This window comes from Branchiostoma floridae, chromosome 9, assembly GCF_000003815.2.
Source record: "Branchiostoma floridae strain S238N-H82 chromosome 9, Bfl_VNyyK, whole genome shotgun sequence".
In the NCBI taxonomy this organism is placed as follows: domain Eukaryota; kingdom Metazoa; phylum Chordata; class Leptocardii; order Amphioxiformes; family Branchiostomatidae; genus Branchiostoma; species Branchiostoma floridae.
This window is the reverse complement of record NC_049987.1, coordinates 16,144,209-16,166,324: the sequence shown is the minus strand read 5'-3', so window position 1 is coordinate 16,166,324 and position 22,116 is coordinate 16,144,209. Positions and strand designations below refer to the sequence as shown.

General features: G+C 40.0%; 1 protein-coding gene across 4 annotated transcripts in view; it reads left to right on the top strand.

Annotated features, from left to right (window-relative positions):
* The window catches only part of LOC118423302 (NXPE family member 3-like), a 49,275-nt gene that overhangs the window by 9,150 nt on the left and 18,009 nt on the right, over positions 1 to 22,116 (top strand). The window contains exons 1-3 of one of the 4 annotated variants that reach the window (XM_035831412.1): positions 620 to 1,187; positions 15,986 to 16,085; positions 16,417 to 16,485. In XM_035831412.1, the coding sequence (XP_035687305.1) occupies positions 16,005 to 16,085; positions 16,417 to 16,485 (150 nt within the window). In that variant the 5' untranslated portion in view covers positions 620 to 1,187; positions 15,986 to 16,004. Of the gene's footprint in view, positions 1 to 619; positions 1,188 to 15,985; positions 16,086 to 16,413; positions 16,486 to 22,116 lie in introns of those variants that run through there. The other 3 variants (XM_035831410.1, XM_035831413.1, XM_035831411.1) reach the window with 3 other exon arrangements.

The following is a 22,116-nucleotide window of genomic DNA, read 5'->3' as shown; positions in this document are numbered from 1 at the left end:
CAGAGATTTTGGGAATTATTGCCAAACGGTCGCAAACTATACTTCCTTAGGCGTCTCCAAAAACACATACCTTGGAAGTCTCGTAATGTGACATAAAGAGTAACATGACTATTGCAACGAACTCTGTTTGTTGGCCGACGAGACCGGCAATTAATTTTGCGGTTTTATTTTCTTAGTTCTACAAAGTAAAAGTGTAGAAAAAGATAATACGGATTTTTTTTTCAGAACTCCTTATTTTCTGATTTTGTCGTAATGAGGTTCCGAATCCGTGCCAATATATGCCCTAATATGAGGCGGCACGAAGCATGTAGACCCGGATCCTGGGGCAGAACCTTTGTTTTCACTCTTCTCTCACTTCCCTAAACATCAGCCTGTTGGCCACATATCAGCATGTCCAAACTTGGTGTTGTTGAAAACATGACATGCATGCAATGCGCACGATAGAAGAGCCATCATGGGCTCTCAAAATACATACAGGATTCTGTGAAGTGAAGAATATTAAAATAAAAAAGGATTTTGTTATTGTCGTTCCCTCGCGGTATATTAAGCCATCAAGCTAAAGTACTAAAACACTATGTCAAGTACTAACAGGAAAGTGAAAATAAACGATCTGCTCCAGGATCCGGGTCTACATGCTATTTGCCGCCTCATATCCAGAGCAGTATTCTCTCTTGCTTTGATGTGAATCCTTAACAGATCCGAACATCAGATTCCGTTATTCAGAACATTTAAATCCGTCAAAAAAAAAACAAAAAAAACATTAGAAATATTTTGTCATCGTTATTCTGATGTGTAATAAAATCATTCCACGAGTTCAACTTGGCCTAGCCTCTTTTGGTGCATACCATGTCCTCAATGAGAAAGATATGTTTCTTACTGTTACGTTAAAGGCTTGCAGAAATATCTTGACTGTTATTCTCTCTAGGCAGATAATTCCATGAAGTTAAAGGACTAAAACACATCACAACATTTGTGAAGTATTTTTTCAAGTATACTGCGCGACCAGAATACGACACGTCAGCGGGAACAACAAACAAAGCAGAGATATGAATCAGCTGACACGTCGACACATATCAGAGAGAACTCAGAAGGGAGTGGTTGAAATTTTCCATTCTCTACAAAGTCAACCAAGATCCAGTCACACGCTCGAGCATTCCTGTCAGCTTTCCATTTCTGCTGTATCTCTGGTTAGTACTGTTACTTAATATTTGTCTTATAATATATGCACTTATGTTACTTGTGTTTTGATATCCCTAACGATATATACCAGGCTGATGACTGCTGTCCTTACATTTCAGGAACTGTAAGTCATTTATGCTGCAAAAGCATTATAATTTTTAATGACAGTACTTTTGTAAAGTATAAATTAATGGTACTCAAAATCAAGAGGAGTTCAACGTTTATTGGTAAAGTGTAAATGGTAATAGAAGTTAAAATAAGGTCAATGTAAACTCGCGGCGCTAAAACTGCTCGTGTGACCGACGTCGAGCATAATTTCTCGCTAATTGTGGAGTCTCTAAGCTAACGACAGCAGTTGAGGTACAGTCAGGCCTTTATGAAGGAACACAAGAACGCTGAAGCATAGAGAGCTTTAAAATATAGATGTGAAGTGGTAAAACACATGTGGAAGTTGTCATAGTTCTGTATGATGTGCTTTGTGACCTTTTCAGGGGTCTATGAGAACTTAATCGCTAATCTGATCATAGCATGAAGCATTGACCTGTAGACATTTTCCAAGTCCAGGCCACTAGACTCAGGTTATTCTTTGACTTCCTAGCTGTCCGTGTGGTGTGGTGTATCATATTGGTATGGTAATAAAATTCTGGACAACCTGGTATTCCAGCTGTATGCACTGATGATATGTTGATCAGTCCATCCTTTAAAATAAAAGCTGAAAGTCTTTCTGCCAACATTCCATCAAACATTATTTTCCATTCTTCATTCAGTAGAAAAGTTAGCATGGACTGGCTTATAGTGCAAGATTTCTCTTACTTTCGGGATGTAAACACCTTTTGATTTGTTCCACCCTTTTCTGCAAACCACTTTCAATAATTTTCAGAGGAGCTTTCTGAGCCCTCCAAACTTTATATACATTTTATATGGCGTTTTTTTAGACATGCGTTGAAGAGGACCTTGCTTTGTTAATAATTCTGTCGACCCCATGATATGCCTAACTCAATACCAACCTGGGTGGTCTTAAAATCCCTCAAATTTCAGGTGTATGTGACTACAGCAGATGTTTGAGAATAAACTATTATAAGATGCGCTATAAGTCAGCAGACCTAGTGTATCGTGAAGCCCCTACTCTGTAGCGGTGTCGCTATAAGTCAGCAGACCTAGTGTATCTCCTTTCTGCAGAATTCACAGACAGCGACTGAATGTTTTGTACTCGTAAATATTTTCAATTTTGGGTATGCAGCAATCAGTGAGGTATGCACACTTTTGTGCTGGTTTACGAACGGCTCATGCCTACAGCCCCCGTGTTGGACTGTTCCAGCAGTCGGCTGTATTTTCAAGCTGTCTTCGGTGTACTCCTGGTTACCAACCAGTTTATTCCTGGGAGTTGCTAGTGTCCAGAGAATATAGTGTATTGATAACTTATTTCAAACGACAGTCTCCACTTTGAAATTTAAATTTAAGTCTCAAAACAAGGTTGGTGGGGAAATCGTGACCTTTTTCTCATATGCCGTATTTTTCGACCAGCCTCCCCAACAGCCTCTGCCTCAAAATGGAGTCGCAAAAGACAAGGGGTGGAATAGTTCTTTGAGAAATGAATCAACGTCCCTCTCCGTGTCCCCATTCTCCGCAATTTGTGAACTGGAAACGGAAATAGTTTTACAAGCGATCCGCCACGTCGCACAACAAAGGGATCAAAACCGCGGACATCTTATTAGCATACCGCCAGCTGACTGCCTTCACTTGTCATGTGACCGAACAGGACAACAACGTAACAGAACAAACATCTCTATTTATGGAATTACCACCAAACCATTGTAAATCAACTTTATGGAATATATTTGATCTAAAAAGTTTTAGTATCTTATTTTTTATCTTTATTCTAGATTTATATATTTTGATTATTTCTGGTACTTACTTATTACCTACGTTTGTGTTTGCATTGGGTGAATTTGGGCTCGTCTTTTCGCACCAGACAGGCAGCGGACATTTTATTCAATATTCAGGAGAAGTTTCTGATTCGCCATGTGAAATTGTACACTCCATCCTTTTATATCTCATGTGTTGGGTTACCATGACACCCATGTCGTTGGAAGCTAAATCTGGACGCGCCATCCCCTTAAGATCGTCGCATGTGCAAGTATTGTAAATTACATTGGTCGCTTGAATTTTTATACACAAGAACTCATTGTTTTAATCAAAGGTTCTATAAACAGAGTGAAAATTACTTTAAAAAATAGTATACCTAGACTTACCTAATCATTTACGAGGGCTCGTAGTGGTGACACGACTAAAACAAGTTTTGGGTCTGTGAAGTGCATCAGCCGCACTAAAAGCAAAGGGCCTTCCAAGATACGTCGATGTAGGTTAGACATCCAGGTAATAAGATACGGCAAAGATTAGTTACTCAAGTGACTGGGTATGGTTTTGTAAACGGTCAGACGTTTCAACTACTATCCAGTTATTTTCGTCTGTGACACTGAAGAGATCTTATATGAGGGTTTATGCTAACCTAGCTGTGAATTAATTGGTAAAATAGATCTAGTTTAACCCTATGCAGACTGGGGAGAGGGGGGGGAGATAAAAGTTCCCGCGCCAACTTTGACGTCGCGTCGTATAGCTCCCAAACGGCTGGTGCTAGAACAACGAAATTTTGTGACTTTTTCTAGAATATTGTTTCCAACAATTTATTAAAAAAATGTAAGTTTATATCTTTTCGTGTTGCCATGGCTGTGGGTTTCTGAAAGGCATATTTCCTCCCACTCGTGGATCAAAGTTTTCGATTCTCATGACATCCAAACCAAATCTGATATTTTCTATCAAACTCTCCAAATACGAATCATTTTCAGCTTTTGCCACACCCTACAAGCACACTAAGTATGAAACCAATCCACTCAGCAGTTCTCGAATTATCTTGTTGGCAGACAGACAGACTAACGCAAGGTGAAATATAACCTCCATGGCATATCATGGAGGCAAATATCCTCGATAGCGAAAGATTTTTAAAATATAATGAAACATACTGAAAATGCGATTTCCTAAAGTTGGATAACGCTACTGAAAAACATACAATATCAACCCATGGAACAGACAAAATATTTTGATAGCAAAGATTACACGTGTAGGTTTCTGTACAAGAAACTAATCATTGATAAAACTGGCAGCCCATATAGTTTATAATCATGGGCAGCCACATTCAATAAAAATCCCCAGATCTTTGAAATTTCATATACAAATTACTACTTAGAATTTTGCCATGTCACAACAATTTTTAAAAATCAAAATGATAGATTCTCCTTTTCCCAACATTTGCAAGTTAATAGAGAAGGAGGAAAACATGTTCTTAAGTTGCACCAGGTTGAAAAAAATGGATAGAGTTGAGAGACTCCCGAATGTGATCAAGACGATTAGCAACAGTAATTTTGAAACATGCATTATGGAATTCCAAGGAACGTGCACAAGTCAAAAGAGTTCAAAAGCAAGAAATTATATATAAGCAATAGCCTTGCATTCTATAGTTAAGTTATGGGTATTGTACAAATATAAGACATGCTTTAGCAACACAGATTTATTACATTGTTCTAACACCTACAGAGCACCAGCTTAAATGAGGATTTTTTAAAAATGTCCGAAAAAATCAACCCATGGTATCATTGGAAATGTATTTCGTTTCTTCATTCTTGGGAGAGTTCCATTCCATTTTCTTAAAAAGGATTGACATCACATATCAACTAAAGAGACATAACCCCTTTACATTCAACCACTTATCAAGACACGCAGTGTTATAGTCATACAAACTACCGCATTGCAGGAATAATTTGAGATATTTGGCACCGGAGATACCGAGAAATTTGTGTAGACCAGAACCATTTTGTAATTATTATTATTTATTAGTTATTATTTCTTTATTTCAGGCACTACAGGCCCATAACAATACAATCAATTAAAAACCGGGAGACATATATATACATATAAATACAGAGTGGGTAAAACTGGATGATACAAAAGATATGTACAAAAAGAAGGCGTTAGTGCTTGTAGACCAGGTCGACATAGTGATGCCAATAGTTGCAGAGATTGAACAGGTCGGAGTGAATTGTGAGCCTAATGATCTCATTGTTTGAGTTGAAAAGGCGAGTTACAAAAGAGTGAGTCAATTTCCTTCTCCGGGCATCAAGGGTGTCTACCCCCATGGACACAAACATCAGACTGGCACTTTCGTATTTTCCATATGAAAACAGGATTCTGAAGGCGTTATTGTAAGCCATACGTAGCTTGCGAATAGTACCCAGAGTGTATTGTGTCCACAGCTGGGCGCAATACATAGAAGAACAATACGCATTGAATAAAGTACGCTTAACTTCAGTAGAGGCGAACTTGAATTTGCGGACCAGGGAATTAGCTCTGGTGTAAAAGCCTCTGATTTGAGCTCTTATAGTCTCGTCATCAGACAGGTTTGAAGGGATCTGGTTGCCCAGATAGTTGACGGATGAAACATACTTCAAGTCTGTACCATAAAGCCTTACTGAGGGGGGCGTACATTTCAGTCTGAATCTATCACAAGGGAAGTACATACAGTGGCTCTTCTTTTCACTGAAGAGAATATCATTATCATAGCCAAAGCTTTCACAAATGGAAATGAGTTTTTGCAAACCTTTAGCGGAAGGACTGATTACACATAAGTCATCTGCATACAAAAAATGATTCACTATAGTATTACCAATGTAGCAGCCAACGCCACTCGAGTTCAGCTCAACACTAAGGTCCGACATGTATACATTAAAGAGAAAGGGAGACAAAAGGCTTCCCTGTGGTACACCGTTACTTGCAGTAAAATAATCAGAGAGGGTATTGCCCCATCGTACACTGAAAGACAAGGTATTATACCATGCTACAAGGAGCCGCACTAGGTACAGTGGTACATCCCTATCAATCAGTTTTTTAAAGAGTGACCAATGATTGACTCTGTCGAACGCCTTTGTGGCGTCGAGGAAACATACAAATACTGGTGAGCCACGTTTTTGATAATATCGAATTATTTCTTTCAACGCAAACACACACATGTCGGTGCCATGTTGCTTCTTAAAACCAAATTGATTATCCGGGCTATAAAGGTATCCATCTAGGCGCTGTAAAAGCAGTGATTCCAGAGCTTTACAGATCGGGCTGGAAACCGCTATTGGCCTGTAATTATCTTTATCTGTCACGTTACCATTCTGTTTTTTAATAATGGGGATCAGAACAATATTGAGCAGCCTAGATGGAACGTACCCATGCCGGAGCACAGCAGAAAACAATAGCGACAACAATGTGGACAGCCGGGGACCTGCGTGCTTCAGGTGCTCGGCAGCGATACCATCAGCATCACACGATTTCCCATTGGTCAGGGTGTTGATTGCATTAGATACCTCATCTGCGGATACGTGCATTCCAGGATTGTCAACAACACCTGACTCGACTGTATTATTTACAAATGACTTGTGTACAGTGGAGTTCACAGAGTTCAACAAAGCACAATAATGGTCTTTCCACATATTGGAGATATCTGCCGCCCCTGAGCAACCACCAACCGTACAGGGAAGACCCGGTCTGGTGCAGTTCTGGGAACGTAGGGCCGACCAGAAGCCCTTGCCTCCCCCCTTGTGTAAACTCTTTGCCAGTGAGTCGGCACGGAATTGGGCTTCATTGCGACGGCATTGTCTAAGAGAATATTTAAATTTTGCCCTTGTGGTACGCATGAGTTCCCAGATAGCACCGTGTTTGGGTCGACCGTAGTCGCACCATAATGCAAATGCATCCCTGGCAGCACTATGACTTTCCCTAACCACCTCATTCCAGCCGGGAACCACATGAGACGTTTTGTGTTTTCTGCCAGGAAGAGAATCTTCGGCGGCTTCCCGCAGAGCTATGAAGATCTCAGCAGAAAGTCGATCTAAAGAGATCCTGTGATTTTCATTGGAGCAGTTCGAATCAGTACAACGAACTGCCTCGGTTGGCAGCACTATTCTGGACAACAGGTGTTCAGTACAAGTATGGTAATGCGCTAAATCATCCTGAGACGCACGTTCCCAATCGATTCTGCTGGGCGGGGAATCCCCGTCAACAGCTGCGTTAGTAAACAAAGGAACTGAGGACCAGTCCAGCGTAAATCGAAGGGGAAAATGGTCAGAGGACACATAATCATATAATACACCAATATCAGAAATACTCTGGTGAAATGACTCTGAACAAACACAGTGGTCTAACCACGAAGTTGATCTGTGAGCATCACTCATATAGGTAAAGGTGTCAACAGGAAGTAACTCTATGTCGCTAACATGAAGACTTCTGTCATTACAAAAATTGTACAGAAGGGGAGCGAACGTTCCCTCAGGTCGGGTGTTGAAATCTCCCACAATGCATACATTAGCAAGGCTTAACTCGTCGATAAGAGCTTCGATCTTACCTAATTTCTCAAGAAAGATCTCGGTATGGTTTGAAGACTCTGTCGGCATATAAACACATATAAACAACAGTTCTTTACCATCTGCGTTAAATCGTACTGCTAACAGACGATCATCTACCAGACTTTCAACACTAACTATTGCACCAAGTGTCTTCCTCCAGAGAATAGCCACGCCACCGTACGGTCGGCCTTGAATCATACCTTCCCCCAAGTTTATAGGAGAGGTACCATAAGCATGAAAGTTGACATCAATACTGGACAAATAAGATACATCGTTAGGCAAAAGCCAATGTTCTTGAAGTAACACAATGTCAGAAGTTTTGCATATGTCCTTCACAGACTGTATGGAGTTTTTCACAGACCGACAGTTGTACGATACAACTCGCAGGGTACTTAACTGTTCTGTAACGGCCGCCATCAGATCTGCGGATGGGTCGACTTCTTCGGGTAAAACTTCCGCACCATAACACCATTGGGCCAGAAGTCCGGTAGTAAGATCTTGTCGCCGTCACCCTTGTCCACTGCGACCCTGAAAGACGCATACGTATCCTAGCGAGTCTTCAGCTTCTCACACGACACCAGTACAGTCTCCTTCTCGTGTAGGTACTGGGTTAAGGAGTCCACAGTCGTTTCCGCACAGAGCCTGGTCACGAAAACATCCACTGGTCTGGGTTTCGCCACCCGCAAGTAATCACTAGTGGATGCCCTGCCAACGATGGCTTTACCGCGTCGACGCTTGACGACAGGTACAAAGCCGTCGTTCTCCTCTGTGGCACCGAGAGAGCTCCGTCTGGGAGCTGAAGACAACACGGCTCTCCGGGCTGGCGATTGTGGTCTCAGACGCGGAGGGGGACAGGCCCCTTTCCCCTGACCCACCACCGATGCGTAAGACTCGGTACCAGGCACCACGCGACCGTCGCCACCGCGGGAACTGGAGTTTTTGCGAGGATGCTGCACCTCCGACTCGGAACCAGGCACCACGTTACCTACGCCACTGCGAGAACTGGAGTTTTCGCGAAGTTGCTGTATTTCCAACCTAAGACCGGCAAGCTCAGATTCGAGGTTTGTAAGCTTCCGTGCGTTGTCCGCCATGGTCTTAGTATATTCCGATCTGAGCCTGAAGTTGTCCTGCGAGGCCTCCCGTATAACAGCCATCTCTTGTCTAACCATCCTGACTTCCTGCAGACACAGGGACACGTCAAGGTTGGTCAGATCAACAGCTGGGAGATGAAGCTTTACCGAGGCAAACATCGGCACCTCAGTCGGCGGGGTTGAATGCAGAACCTCGAGGATATCCAGCATGTTGGACGAACACCTATCGGCACCGCGTCGCTTCTTGTATCGGTCTGATGGGTTACAAAGACCGTATACCAGCTTTTTGCTGATCTCAATTTCCTCCTCGGTGTAAGTCTCACAGCAGATTTTGACGATGAGGTCGTTTGGAGTGGCGTCCATCTTGTTTACCACATAACATACACAGCACGAAAACAACTATTTAAGCAAAGTTTCAGAGATACGTATAAAGCCCTTAAAGGCGGAGAAATATTTCAGAAGAGTTTAAGATGTATTAAAGGCATCGGAAACATACATCTGGCCTTTACGTAAGATTTCAGCGTGTGTAAATGTAACTTAATCTGTCGTGTTTCTTTACGTGAATTTTACATCTATTTTAGTATGCCGAAAAGACAACTTAAATGTCTTAAAAAGTTATAAAAAATAATCCGTATTACTGTTTTAACACTGTGGTTATATTTTCTGTCAAAACTCACAAATACCGTTTTTCTAGATCTGTTACAAAATACATGTTTACCAAAATTACCTCGGCTATGTCAAATATAATAAGCCTTTATCTGGTGTTTGATAAAGCATTGCGTCATCTTTTTTAAAACAGTGGCAAGATTTACAGTCAAAACTGACAATTACGTTTTCCGGCACAAAATTTTATGTTAATACCTCAGCAAAGTCAAATACAATACTCTTCTGTGTTGTTGTTCCGAAAGCATGTGACGTATATATTCAATCTTTCTGTGCGCAAGGTTTAATTCGAACAGGGAAGACCTCTTACGTTTGGCTTATATGCGCTCCCTTACGTTATATGAAACGTTGCGTTTTTCTGTTGAATAGAGTCCATTCCAAGACACCGTGCGGATGTTTGTTGCCTTTGTTTAGAATTGATTTTAAAGTTTTGTAATTATATGTCTTGGACATTTGATACTTCAGAAATATTCCTAACACTGTTTCAACTTTATAAATATTTCCCTGGTCTTATAAATCTTTGGAAATATTCAGAGTGTGGAATTGGATACTTCTAATGGTTTCTAAATAATGATAACAGCATTCTACCATTATTTACCATTTTCTACCATTTTCTACCATTTTTTGTAAATGGTTCAGTGGGCTGGGAAGATAGGAATTCACACATCCTTGCAAAGTATGGTTGGGTGCCATGCAACAATAGCCCACCACAAAGGATCCACCAGTGCCCAGCAGTGAAATCTAAAAATATACTGATGCAACAATAGGGCTTACTTTTATGGGGGCAATAAACTAATTTTACCATTGGGCAATGTTTACAAATATTTATAAATATTGGTAAATATTAAATAATCACACAGAGGTTTCACAATTATTCTAAATAAAGATATTTTTGTACAGTAACTTCAAAATGTTTCTAAAATATTCAAATGAATTCAAATAGATGAGTATTTTCTTAGTCAATTTTTTTTAAAGAATTTGATTATTGTGGCTCAGATATTCTTTTATTCAAAATAATTCTGACTAATTACAAATATCACCTAAAAACCCTCATGGTGACTTGGAATGGACTCTATACGCCATGTATAATTTATTTCGAACCGTCGTGTACGCAAGGAAGACCTACCCCGTTAGCTTATATGCTGCCAAGACGTATATGAAATGTTGCGTTTTACTGTTGAACATACGACATGTTTCATCTTTGAATCCGCGAAGTTTAAGCGAACTAGGGCATACCTCCTCCGTTTAGCTTATATGTTGCCAAGACGTATATAAAATGTTGCGTATTTCTGTAAAACACACGATATGTTTAATCTTTGAATCCGCGCAGTTTAAGCGAACAAGGTGAGACCTCCCCCGTTTAGCTTATATGTTGCCAGAACGTATTTGAAATGTTGCGTATTTCTGTTGAACATACGACATGTTTAATCTTTAAATCCGCGCAGTTTAAGCGAACTAGGGGAGACCTTCCCCGTTTAGCTTATATATTGCCAAAACGTACATGAAATGTTGCGTATTTCTGTTGAACATACGACATGTTTAATCTTTAAATCCGCGCAGTTTAAGCGAACTAGGGGAGACCTCCCCCATTTAGCTTATATGTTGCCAAAACGTATATGAAATGTTGCGTATTTCTGTTGAACATACGACATGTTTAATCTTTGAATCCACGCAGTTTAAGACTTTCAGCGAAATAGGGGAGACCTCCACCGTTTAGCTTATATGTTGCCAAGACGTATATGAAATTTTGCGTATTTCTGTCAAACATACGACATGCTTAATCTTTCAATTGAATCCGCCCACTTTTAAGCGAACTAGTGGAGACCTCCCCCGTTTAGCTTATATGTTGCCAAGACGTATATAAAATGTTGCGTATTTTGGTTGAGCATGCGACATGTTTAATCTTTGAGTCCGCGCAGTTTAAGCGAACTAGGGGAGACCTCCCCCGTTTAGCTTATATGTTGCCAGAACGTATATGAAATGTTGCGTATTTCTGTGGAACATACGACATGTTTAATCTTTAAATCCGCGCAGTTTAAGCGAACTAGGGGAGACCTCCCCCGATTAGCTTATATTTTACCAAAACGTACATGAAATGTTGCGTATTTCTGTTGAACATACGACATGTTTAATTTTTGAATCCGCGCAGTTTAAGCGAACTAGGGGAGACCTCCCCCATATAGCTTATATGTTGCTAAAACGTATATGAAATGTTGCGTATTTCTGTTGAACATACGACGTATTTAATCTTTGAATCTTCGCAGTTTAAGACTTTCAGCGAACTAGGGGAGACCTCCACCGTGTAGCTTATATATTGCCAAAACGTATATGAAATGTTGCGTATTTCTGTTGAAAATACGACATGTTTAATCTTTGAATCCGCGCAGTTTAAGCAAACTAGGGGAGACCACCCCCGTTTAGCTTATATGTTGCCAAGACGTATATGAAATGTTACGTATTTCTGTTGAACAAACGACATGTTTAATCTTTGAATCCGCGTAGTTTAAGCGAACGGGGGGCACCAGCCCCGTTTTATTTATCGGCTTATACAGTCTCAAAGGTTTTATGAAATGTTGCCTTTTTCTGCTGAACATACGGCATGTTTGAAGCGCAGTTTATGCGAAAAGGAGGAGACTCTTCACTTTTTAATATACCGCATATATGTTCTGAACTTCCAGGGTCTAACTCAGGCCGCCTTTTTTTTTTGTGGCAAGTTGAGCCGAGAGCTAAGCGCCGGTAGAAATCCCGACTACTATACTATTAATATCTCAACCTCTGCTTGAAGAATACGGATGTAGTAGACATAGCGTTTTGTGTAGTGAGTGGTGTTTTCTCTATGTTCTTCTTACTATTAAACGGCGAGCTTTTCTACAAGTAAATGTACGAATGATGTTTACTTTTTTATCTGCAAGCAAGCGTCAAGAAATAACAGTCTGGGCACACAGACAGTGTCTTTCCGTGTTTGTTTTGGTTATTGTGATATGCGTGGGCAGGCTAGATGTAAATTTATTCAGCGTTAATTCGTACGCGTATGCGCCATGGGGCGCGCCTCCGTCTGTGGCCGGCATACTATACATACACAGCGGCTGTGTCATGTGATAGGATGTATCCAATGGCAGAAAAGAGTGGGGGTTCAAATTTACCGGCACGGAGCGGTTATTTTCCAGGCGTTCATTTGAAGAGAAGTATTGAGGAACGTTTGGACCTGTTGTAATCCGCAAGTTGTGGCCGTTACCGCCTAGGACCCCCGTTGACGGAATTTGACGCAAAGAGAGGAGGTGGCTATCATTCTGTACAAGTTGATGCTGTTGGAAATCGACACAGAATGGGAAATCACGACCATTGTACCATCCGGATTAATAGAAGCCGAGACTGCAAGCTGAACATGTTTCGCGTCCAAATGATCCAAGAGTCCAAGACCATCCAACAACACGAGTCATATCGGCCACTACTCTAGATCTTGCCGGATTCTTTTTCCTGTGGTGGCCAGATGGAACTGTGTGCTCTTTTTAACTTACGCCGTGACGCTTCGCCCGACACTGGACATGTTACTGTGGATCCGGACTTGGATGCTGCACGGAATTGCGCAACCGTTGTGATTGCTTCAACTGCCGACTACATCAGAATAATAGGCCACAAATACCTAGTAGGCTGTAGTTTTTTTTTACTTTTCCATGTAATATTTTCTCTTGATTCAATAAAATTTCAAAGTGTCATCCATTGTATTTTCTTGCTTTGAAATTATTCTGCTAAAATGGCACTTATCAACACCTTATAATCAACCTAATGCATACGTATATGAGACGTACAGAGGGAACTTTAAACATGTCTTAAGGGTGTTTTAGTGCGTATATATGACAACTTTTAGATGCTAAAACGAAAAACATAGACTCTTAATGCACACGTATATGAGACGTAAATAGGCTTTAGATCAAATAAACGTGAAGTTTAAACATGTCTTAAGGGCGTTTTAATAAGTATTTATGGCGAATTTAAGCTGCTGAAAAGGCACATAAACACACGTTATAATCCACTTAATGCACACGTATATGAGACGTAAATAGGATTTAGATCAAATAAACGTGAAGTTTAAACATGTCTTAAGGGCGTTTTAATAAGTATTTATGGCGAATTTAAGCTGCTGAAAAGGCACATAAACACACGTTATAATCCACTTAACAACACACGTATATGAGACATAAAGAGGCTTTAAATCAAATAAACGTGAAGTTTAAACATGTCTTAAGGGCGTTTTAATAAGTGTTTATGGCAACTTTAAGCTGCTGAAAAGGCACGTAAACACACGTTATAATCCACTAAATGCACGCGTATATAAGACATAAAGAGGCTTTAAATCAAATAAACGTGAAGTTTAAACATCTTTTAAGGGCGTTTTAATAAGTATTTATCGCAACTTTAAGCTGCTGAAAAGGCACATAAACATACGTTAAAATCCACTTAATGCACACGTATATAAGACGTAAAGAGGCTTTAGATCAAATAAACATGAAGTTTAAACATGTCTTAAGGGCGTTTTAATAAGTATTTATGGCAACTTTAAGCTGCTGAAAAGGCACCTAAACACACGTTATAATCCTCTTAATGCACACGTATATAAGACGTAAAGACGCTTTAGATCAAATAAACGTGAACTTTAAACAAGTTTTGAGGGGGTTTTAATAATCATTTACGACATCTTTAAGCTGCTGAAAGACAACTGGAAAACCGGAAAATAAGGACTAACACGGACCTACGGAAAGACCACTTAAAGGCAATATTTACGTACTCGTATAAGTGGTGTATAGGTCCGTAAAGAAGGAAAATACGTCAACATTACGCATGGTTTCAGCACGCTTAAATACCGTTTTTCGTGCCGTGATAGCAGATCATTGACATACACGCTAGAGCGGTCACAGGTAGCGTCACTGCACCTCGGTGATCTACTTCCTGAGGCACATCTCGACGATCTGCTGCCTGAGGCGCATCTGGGGCAGAGTAAGACGTCTCCCGGCCCTAGGCTAGCTGGACAGTAACCTAGAATATGACCTTAAACTTGCCAGAAATTTGTCTTATTTTGTTCGTCAGATAACCACTGGCGATGACTCCTGACTCACACATCCGGCACAAAAACCAGGATGTGCAGGGGACAATGTCAATAAATAGCAGAAGAGCAATTCAATAAACGTGTCGACAGTCTCCGGGATGGTACATTACATGTGGCCTAGGGGTGTACCGGTACAAAACCGATTTTTCTTATTGGATCGGTCCGGAAAAAGCAGACCTGAAAAAATCGGAGGACCGGATGTTTCAGATTTTGGGGCTTACCGGTAGGGGAAAATAATGAGAGCGAAGCAGAGTAGAGCTTATAGTCATTTCTGCGAAGTTTAACAGTCAATCATACAGCGTCATTTAGTCTTTAGATTTTAGAACGCAAGTGGGGTCGAATACTCCACAAAACTCTCTGTAGCGAAATTGATGATTGTTTTGAGTATCGCCTTTGCACATGTTTTCACATACTGAATCAGGTCCAGGTGTGCTCTCACGATTCTGTCTTATTCTTACACTCGCCTAGCTGCTGACAGTTGTGATGAGCTTTTCTTTAACTACTCATTGTAGCAAAGACATCTTCATTTTGTACGTATTGTTGTTGTTTTTGTCTTGGAATTGCAGAAGGCTGTGATACCCTATTGTAGATATTTGATCATTCCATGTGGCCACGGACTTTCCATACGGTTGTGTCTTTTAGCAGCAGCTGAGACGTTCCGTAATTGTTACGACCGATTCTCTCTTAGGTATTAACACAGGTGAGGTAAGGGTTTCAACATTTGCATATATCTAAAGTAATCCAAATCCAACCATTCGCTAGTGCCTTTTGTCGAAGGGTGAGAGGTTTATGTGGTAAGTGAAAGTAGCAACTTAATCAAGAGTTAATTACAGTACTTGCATTTCAAAACGAGCATGCAGGCAATATTTTTACTGAACAATGTCTATCTGTTATATCACTATAGATTAAGAATATGTTGTTGGTTGGTTGTGTTGTTGGCATCCGTCTGTCTCGGACGACAATGAAAGGCAGGCAGGGTGGGTTAGGCGATCTGGCCTGGCCTGCACTTGATTTTTTTTAAGGTGATGGAGGGGTGTGCACTTCCTTTTGCACCCTTTGGTCCACTGGCGCATTAAGTCCTACAGGGGCAACTTTATGCATCGTGTAAGACGGCCCCAGTAGATGCAGGTTTGTTGTTAGGCATAAATCTATCAATCTTTCTCTTTACCTCCCCCCTCTCTCTCTGTCTCTCTCTCATTCCTGCTAATACAGGTGCTTTATGTCAACTATGTAATACAGACGTACTGAAGCCTGCCCATCGTTAAATGCCAGCCAACCCATGTATGATGATACAGTTGTGGTTTTCATTTTCTCTCTTTTTCTTATGTAGGTTTGCATTGATAAATATTGCATTAACCAATTTACCAATTAAACTTCTTACTACTAACACACGCAGTTAAAGGTCAAGCATCCTGGCAACGACAAATACCAGTGTAGTTCCAGTCATAACTTGGATTTACCCATGCCTACTCATACATCGATATATTTCCTTCTCTTTGATATAGGAGAGGACATTGAGTGACAATGACGTGGCTGGTGGTGAGACGTGTCCTGATAGTGTTTGTAATTTTAGCGACAGGAGGAGCATCATTGTTCAATCTTATGGTTAGTGTCCTCACAAATGTGCAAATCTGATCCTATATTAGAGTCAACAGCTGTCTGAACAGCTATCATAAAATGTATATATTAAAGGCTATAACCATTAAGGATATTTGGACATGCTAACATTCCAGTAAAACATAAAGGGTCCATCAAGCTTAATTTAGTTGATAGCCATATCGAAATATATGTAAAAGAATTCATTTAGAAAAAAAAAATAATTGTTTTTCAATTAAGTTTACCAGGAATATTTGGTGACTAACTTACTGATTAGAGGAAGCAAAGCTTTTTTATGGTTACTTAGAAAAAACCGTGACTCCTTTTTGTTAACCAGCAGGTCAACACGTCAGGGTGGAACTTCTCTCCTCTTCGCCGGAACTTCTCTGCACCAAAGATTTATTCAAAGGTTAACAATTCAGTAACCAGTCGTCTCTATCTGAACAAGGCACAGTTTCAATTAAAGATAATGACTCCAGTAATTTTGAATTTTCATGATCTCATCGGTATTGTTATATCTGTTGCGGTATATATTTATGTAAACGTTATAATTTCGATATTCATGTTGCCTACGTCACGAATACAACGTAAAACGTACTAAGTACAACTGCATCGTCCAGTAAAGCTACGATCCAAGGGCTCAAAATAGTGCTGAGCGCTTTCCACTCCACTGTACGAAAAGCGGGACAAATGGAAGCAGGTAGGTCTGGTAATGATTGTTTTGTCTTTAATTGAAGGATTCCTTTTCAGTCTAGCTTTGCATTTACTGCAATCTTTTAGGCAAACAATGCCCAGAGGTGTCAGACCAACCTTACACATAGTCACGTAATGCACGTTTTTAACAACGAAGCTTGGTTTACAAAGCGTACTTCACAGGAAGATGGATTTATATACTCAGTAGCATAAGCAAAGGTACATCTGGTAGACATTTTATATTTATCGCCGTATGTAGCCCAAAGCCACCATTGCAGAAAAACGTTTCAAAGAACATGTCACTCAATACCTCTTCCCATGGAAATTTTATCCATTTCATTCAAACCTTTTGAGAAAATAGATCACGCCAAAGTGAACTTTAAAAATCCAATGGACATTGTTCTCTTTCAAGTTACACCTACCCCCATCTCTGCCACAAAGCTACGCCCACACTAGGGGCATGAGGGGCAGTACTCAGTTAATGGATTATACATGGTTAATTTATTTGCTTATTTGTGATTAATTGTTACAACATGTACATAAAGATGTGGTCTTTAAAAATAGCACTCTGGAGGAAAATATAGCTTCAAGTTGGATAAGTCTCAATTATTTCAGTGTTTGGTTATGTTAAGTTTAATACAACGTTGGCTGGCTTCTGTACCATTTCTACTGTCGTGTGCCTGGACTCTGAACTCACCATGTAAACAAAGGCGGTTTCTGTGAACACGTGTGATTCACTAACGGTCTAAGGGATAGCGGGTCAATTGTCCCATCAATCAGGCTCAACCGTAGCGTTAGCAATCTGCAGGTCATCAAGTATAGGATATAGAATGAATGTGGCAAATATAATTGCTAATCCATTATGCATTCCACAAGAGGCAGGAGGGACTCAATGAAAAACAAACTGTACTGGAACAACAGTAAGTTGCACAAATCAATCTTTGTGGAATATGGGGTCTCTGAAAAACGCATTGATTAAATTTGTACGTCCTCCAGTAAGAACGACCCTCGTTTGAGAACGTTCTCTAGTTATAATCATTTATTCTGTTGAAATCTCACCATTGTGCCGCTAACAAGCAAATCGCACAAGACAAAGGGGTATAGAATAGACCAACCTAGTTTATTCACATGCCGTTTATAACTCACTATGGAGTACACGGTAAGAGTTACAACATTTGCAAGTAAAAGCCTGACTACAAATCTTAGAACAATTGCACACAAACTTTAAGACAACATTACTCTCATGTCTGTACTCAGCCTGCATGGCCAAGGTGCACGTCGAGCGTACACTATCCCGCAAGTCCGTTTCCCGAATATAATCACGCCAAGCGTTGCGGTGCAATGCGCTGAGGTTAACCGGCGCAGCTCTCATCCTTGCAAGAATGGACTCTTCCAACACACGCCATGTAAAATTGCAAATTAGACCAGTCCAAAATAACCCCACTGAAAGAATTAATATTATCACCAGCACAAAGAGGAATTTACAAAAATAAAAAAATAAACTCCTCCGTGTAATAATGGGCGGTCTCACTAAATACCGAAAACAACCGAAAACAACCGAAAACAACCGAAAACAACCGAAAACAACCGAAAACAACTTGACATCTACCGAAAACAACCGAAAACAACCCGTAAAATACGGAAAACAATGAAAACAATTTGATATCTACCGAAAACAACTCCATAAATACCGAAAACACCTCAATAAATACCGAAAGCAACTCAATAAATACCGAAAACAACAGTTACTCGAAACCTCCTAAAACACGCATGAACAACCGATCAGAACTCCAAAACAGCCGGAAAATGACTCTTAAACAACTACTTATTGCTATTTTATTTTCATCTACTCGTTACTATCCCTTGCATTATTTTCTCCTTGGTCGAGGGAGAGAATGGGGTGATTCTGGAGGATTTTTGCAGCAAAGGGGAAGTAGACTGTGGAAACACCTTTCTATCACACACTGTTTTATTTTGATCATTTAGTTTAATCCAGAATAAGGGGCCTCTGTGGTAATACACGTTTGCGGTTTGTGCATTTAAACCGATTTGTTGTGATGGCGGAATGCGTTATTATTGAGCAAGAAATGTACTAGATTGTTTTGGTTGCTAGAAGAAAATGTAGTACACATGAAGTAATGCGCAGCAGGCAGATTCAACAATAATTGATAAGCAAACCCATTTTAGAAGCAGTTTTGTCGGGGGATAGTAGTGACTGCGATTTCATGTTGGGGCCACTACTACACCCCCGCTCCACCGTAACCTCTGCTTGGAGTTACACAATAGATGCCAAGTAGTATAGATATCCATTGATGAGTTTGCGAGTTAACCAAGCAGTCCCCGTTTATAACATACAGGATACTTACAGGATCCGTGAATCTGAATTCGAACATTAATATATTCCAAAAGGCAAAGGAGATCGTTGACTCTATTATTACTAATATTGTATTAATAACATGGGTCGTCCTAGCCTAACTTCTGTCCAAAATAAAATCAAAATTATTAAATAATAACCCATTGAAATGATTGTCTGTTGTTTATGGTTGTGTCGAGTTGTTTTCGGTAGTTAAAAGTTGTTTTCGGTTGTTTTCGGTAGTTAAAAGTTGTTTTCGGTTGTTTTCGGTAGTTAAAAGTTGTTTTCGGTTGTTTTCGGTTGTTTTCGGTAATTACTGAAAGTTGTTTTCGGTTGTTTTCGGTATTTAGTGAAAGTTGTTTTCGGTTGTTTTCGGTATTTAGTGAAAGTTGTTTTCGGTTGTTTTCGGTTGTTTTCGGTATTTAGTGAGACCCATAATGGGCTCTTCCAGATAAAATGCGAACTGGTTGGCTGTCATTTCCTCCTACGGATATTGATCCAGGCCGAGCGATTAGTTACCCTTTTAAATGAGTTATACAGACATACATACCTGCAACATAGAAATTTGGTCAACGACCTTGAGGAGTCCCCTCCAGTGGAGCACTGACTGTGCATTGTTGGTAATGTTGGGATATCTTGGATATCTGACTCTGTATTTTTTGCATCCGTACACTGGAGCGGTATTTTGTGGGTTATCCAATCGTTGTCTCTCTGACCAATCAGACTGCACATCAGTCAGCTTTAACTAAAGCGGAGATAGTCAAAATTGTCTGTGCGGACCGCCATTTTTGTGCCTCAAACTTTGAGCTTTGAAACGTTGAACTCGGGATATGGATTAGTACACACATGTGCGGGAGGTTCCGTAGCAGGTGATGTTTGAGGCGGTGACCAAAGTGGTAGTTGACGGACGGGATGACATAGGACTGAAACAGCCAACCCTGTTTTTGTAGTTTGGCGTCCTGGAGCCATTTTACATCACCGTCCTGCGGATCTCACGACGAGGTATGATTTATAGAACTGATTATTTCCATCAATGTTAATCATCTGGTGTATCTAATACCCACTTTGACTTCATCTTCGTGACTACATTCTTTGTTGACTAGTATTTTTGGTATCCTTGGGCTAAACAGAATCTTATCAGAAAACGACAAAAGGGAGCCTTACAAAACACAAGTTACAAGCATGATAATCTCTGAGGAAATGTTGTCTTATTTGGGACAAATTGGAATAGTCATCAACATCAAAACAGTATTTGTGTGCACATATGTTTGTCCCAATCCTAGTATTTATTCGCAAAGAAACATTCTGTTCCAACGAGTGTTCACGTGTTTGTTTATGCGCATCGTCTCGTGCAAAATGCAGAGTCCGACCGGGGATGCAGCTATCACCTTTTCACTAATTACTGAGCACTCTGCTGTTTCTGCCCGGGCCTCCCTGGGTCTTTTTGGTACGCTAATGTGGATTGTGACAGTGATAATGGCGATAACACAATCAGATGCATTTCAACGGTTCCTGCTGTATAACAAACCAATCACGTTAATTCATCCTAATTGATTTGACGGACTGCTCGTTTCTCTATTAAATTCTTTCAAACATGGATGCTTTAGCTACCTCAAAATTTGATTGGATTATCCTTTTGTTTTTTTCAGAAGGCGGACCGACAATCTCTGACCATGTCAACAGCTGGGAGAAAACTGGTCTACAGGAAGGGCACAGAGCCACAGAATCAGGGCGTAACTAGGCTGAAGACAATGAAGTAGTCTGTATTAGAGAGGAGCCTTTGTCAAGTTGCGAGAAGCTGAACGTACTGATACTATAAGTCATGTTAGTTGTATGTTGAATTACCAGCTCTTTTTACTATCAGTATTCGTATCCAGTAGCCTGATGTGGAAATTTTTTGGAGTTGGACATCGCGAAGACTATGATTTGTAAACGAAACAGATGCAAGATTAGCCAAAGACTCCAATGTCAAATTCACACATATAAAATTAAATTGTATTCACATTTGATCCTATATTCCATTTGGAATTACAAGACGTCATGTGATATCGGCAGATAAATGATTTAACTTTCCCTTAACATAATCAGATAACATGTTGTTGCAATAAATTCTTTATTCACGTGAAATGTAATTATTTTGACACACATGGTGCTGTGATTTGTCACATGTACGAAATAACCCATTAAAGCGATCTTGTATAAGCCGAAAATCCCGTTTGGGATTCTTTAGGATCTAATCATTCTCAATATGCGAATAGGTAAAAAAAAACAGTATGTATCCGTGGAAAATGCCATGTTGGAATTCTTTAGGATACGATTAATTCAAATATACGGCAATATTCATTGAAAGACAATTTAGCATTCGGAGAAAATTGTACATTGGGATTTATTAGCATCCGGAGAACTCCAAAAATACGGCAATATCCATACAAAACTATTACTAGTAGCATTCGTGGCAAATCTTACATTTTAATTCTTTAGGATCCGGATAAAAATACGTATATATTCTTAAAGATGCTGCTTAGCATCCGTGGAAAATCCAATTTTTGGATATGTTGGGATCCATTTATTCCGGATCCCAGAAATCCAAATTTCGGATATTTTACAGATCCCACTCGAATCCGTTTGAATCTGCTAGCATTTGTTACAAATACCTGTGAAATATCCCTGTTGGGATATGGCTACATCTAAAGCCCTTTCATCCAAAATCTCCCGATGCAACAATAGACTGTTCCCAAATCACCCCTGTAAAAATCTTAACACTTTTCCTTACAAATCACTTCTACTAATCACACTTTATCTCAATAACGAATCTTACAACATTCCCCGTGCAAGAATAAACTTTTTCGGTGCACAATATGTGAATTTGCACAATAGAACAACCTAAGAAATACTCTTACTGAAAACATGGCTTTCGAATAAGAAACCTAGTCCCAAATTGAAGCAAACAAGCTCCTCCATGCATGAAAAGGTAAAACAAAACAGACTAAAAAA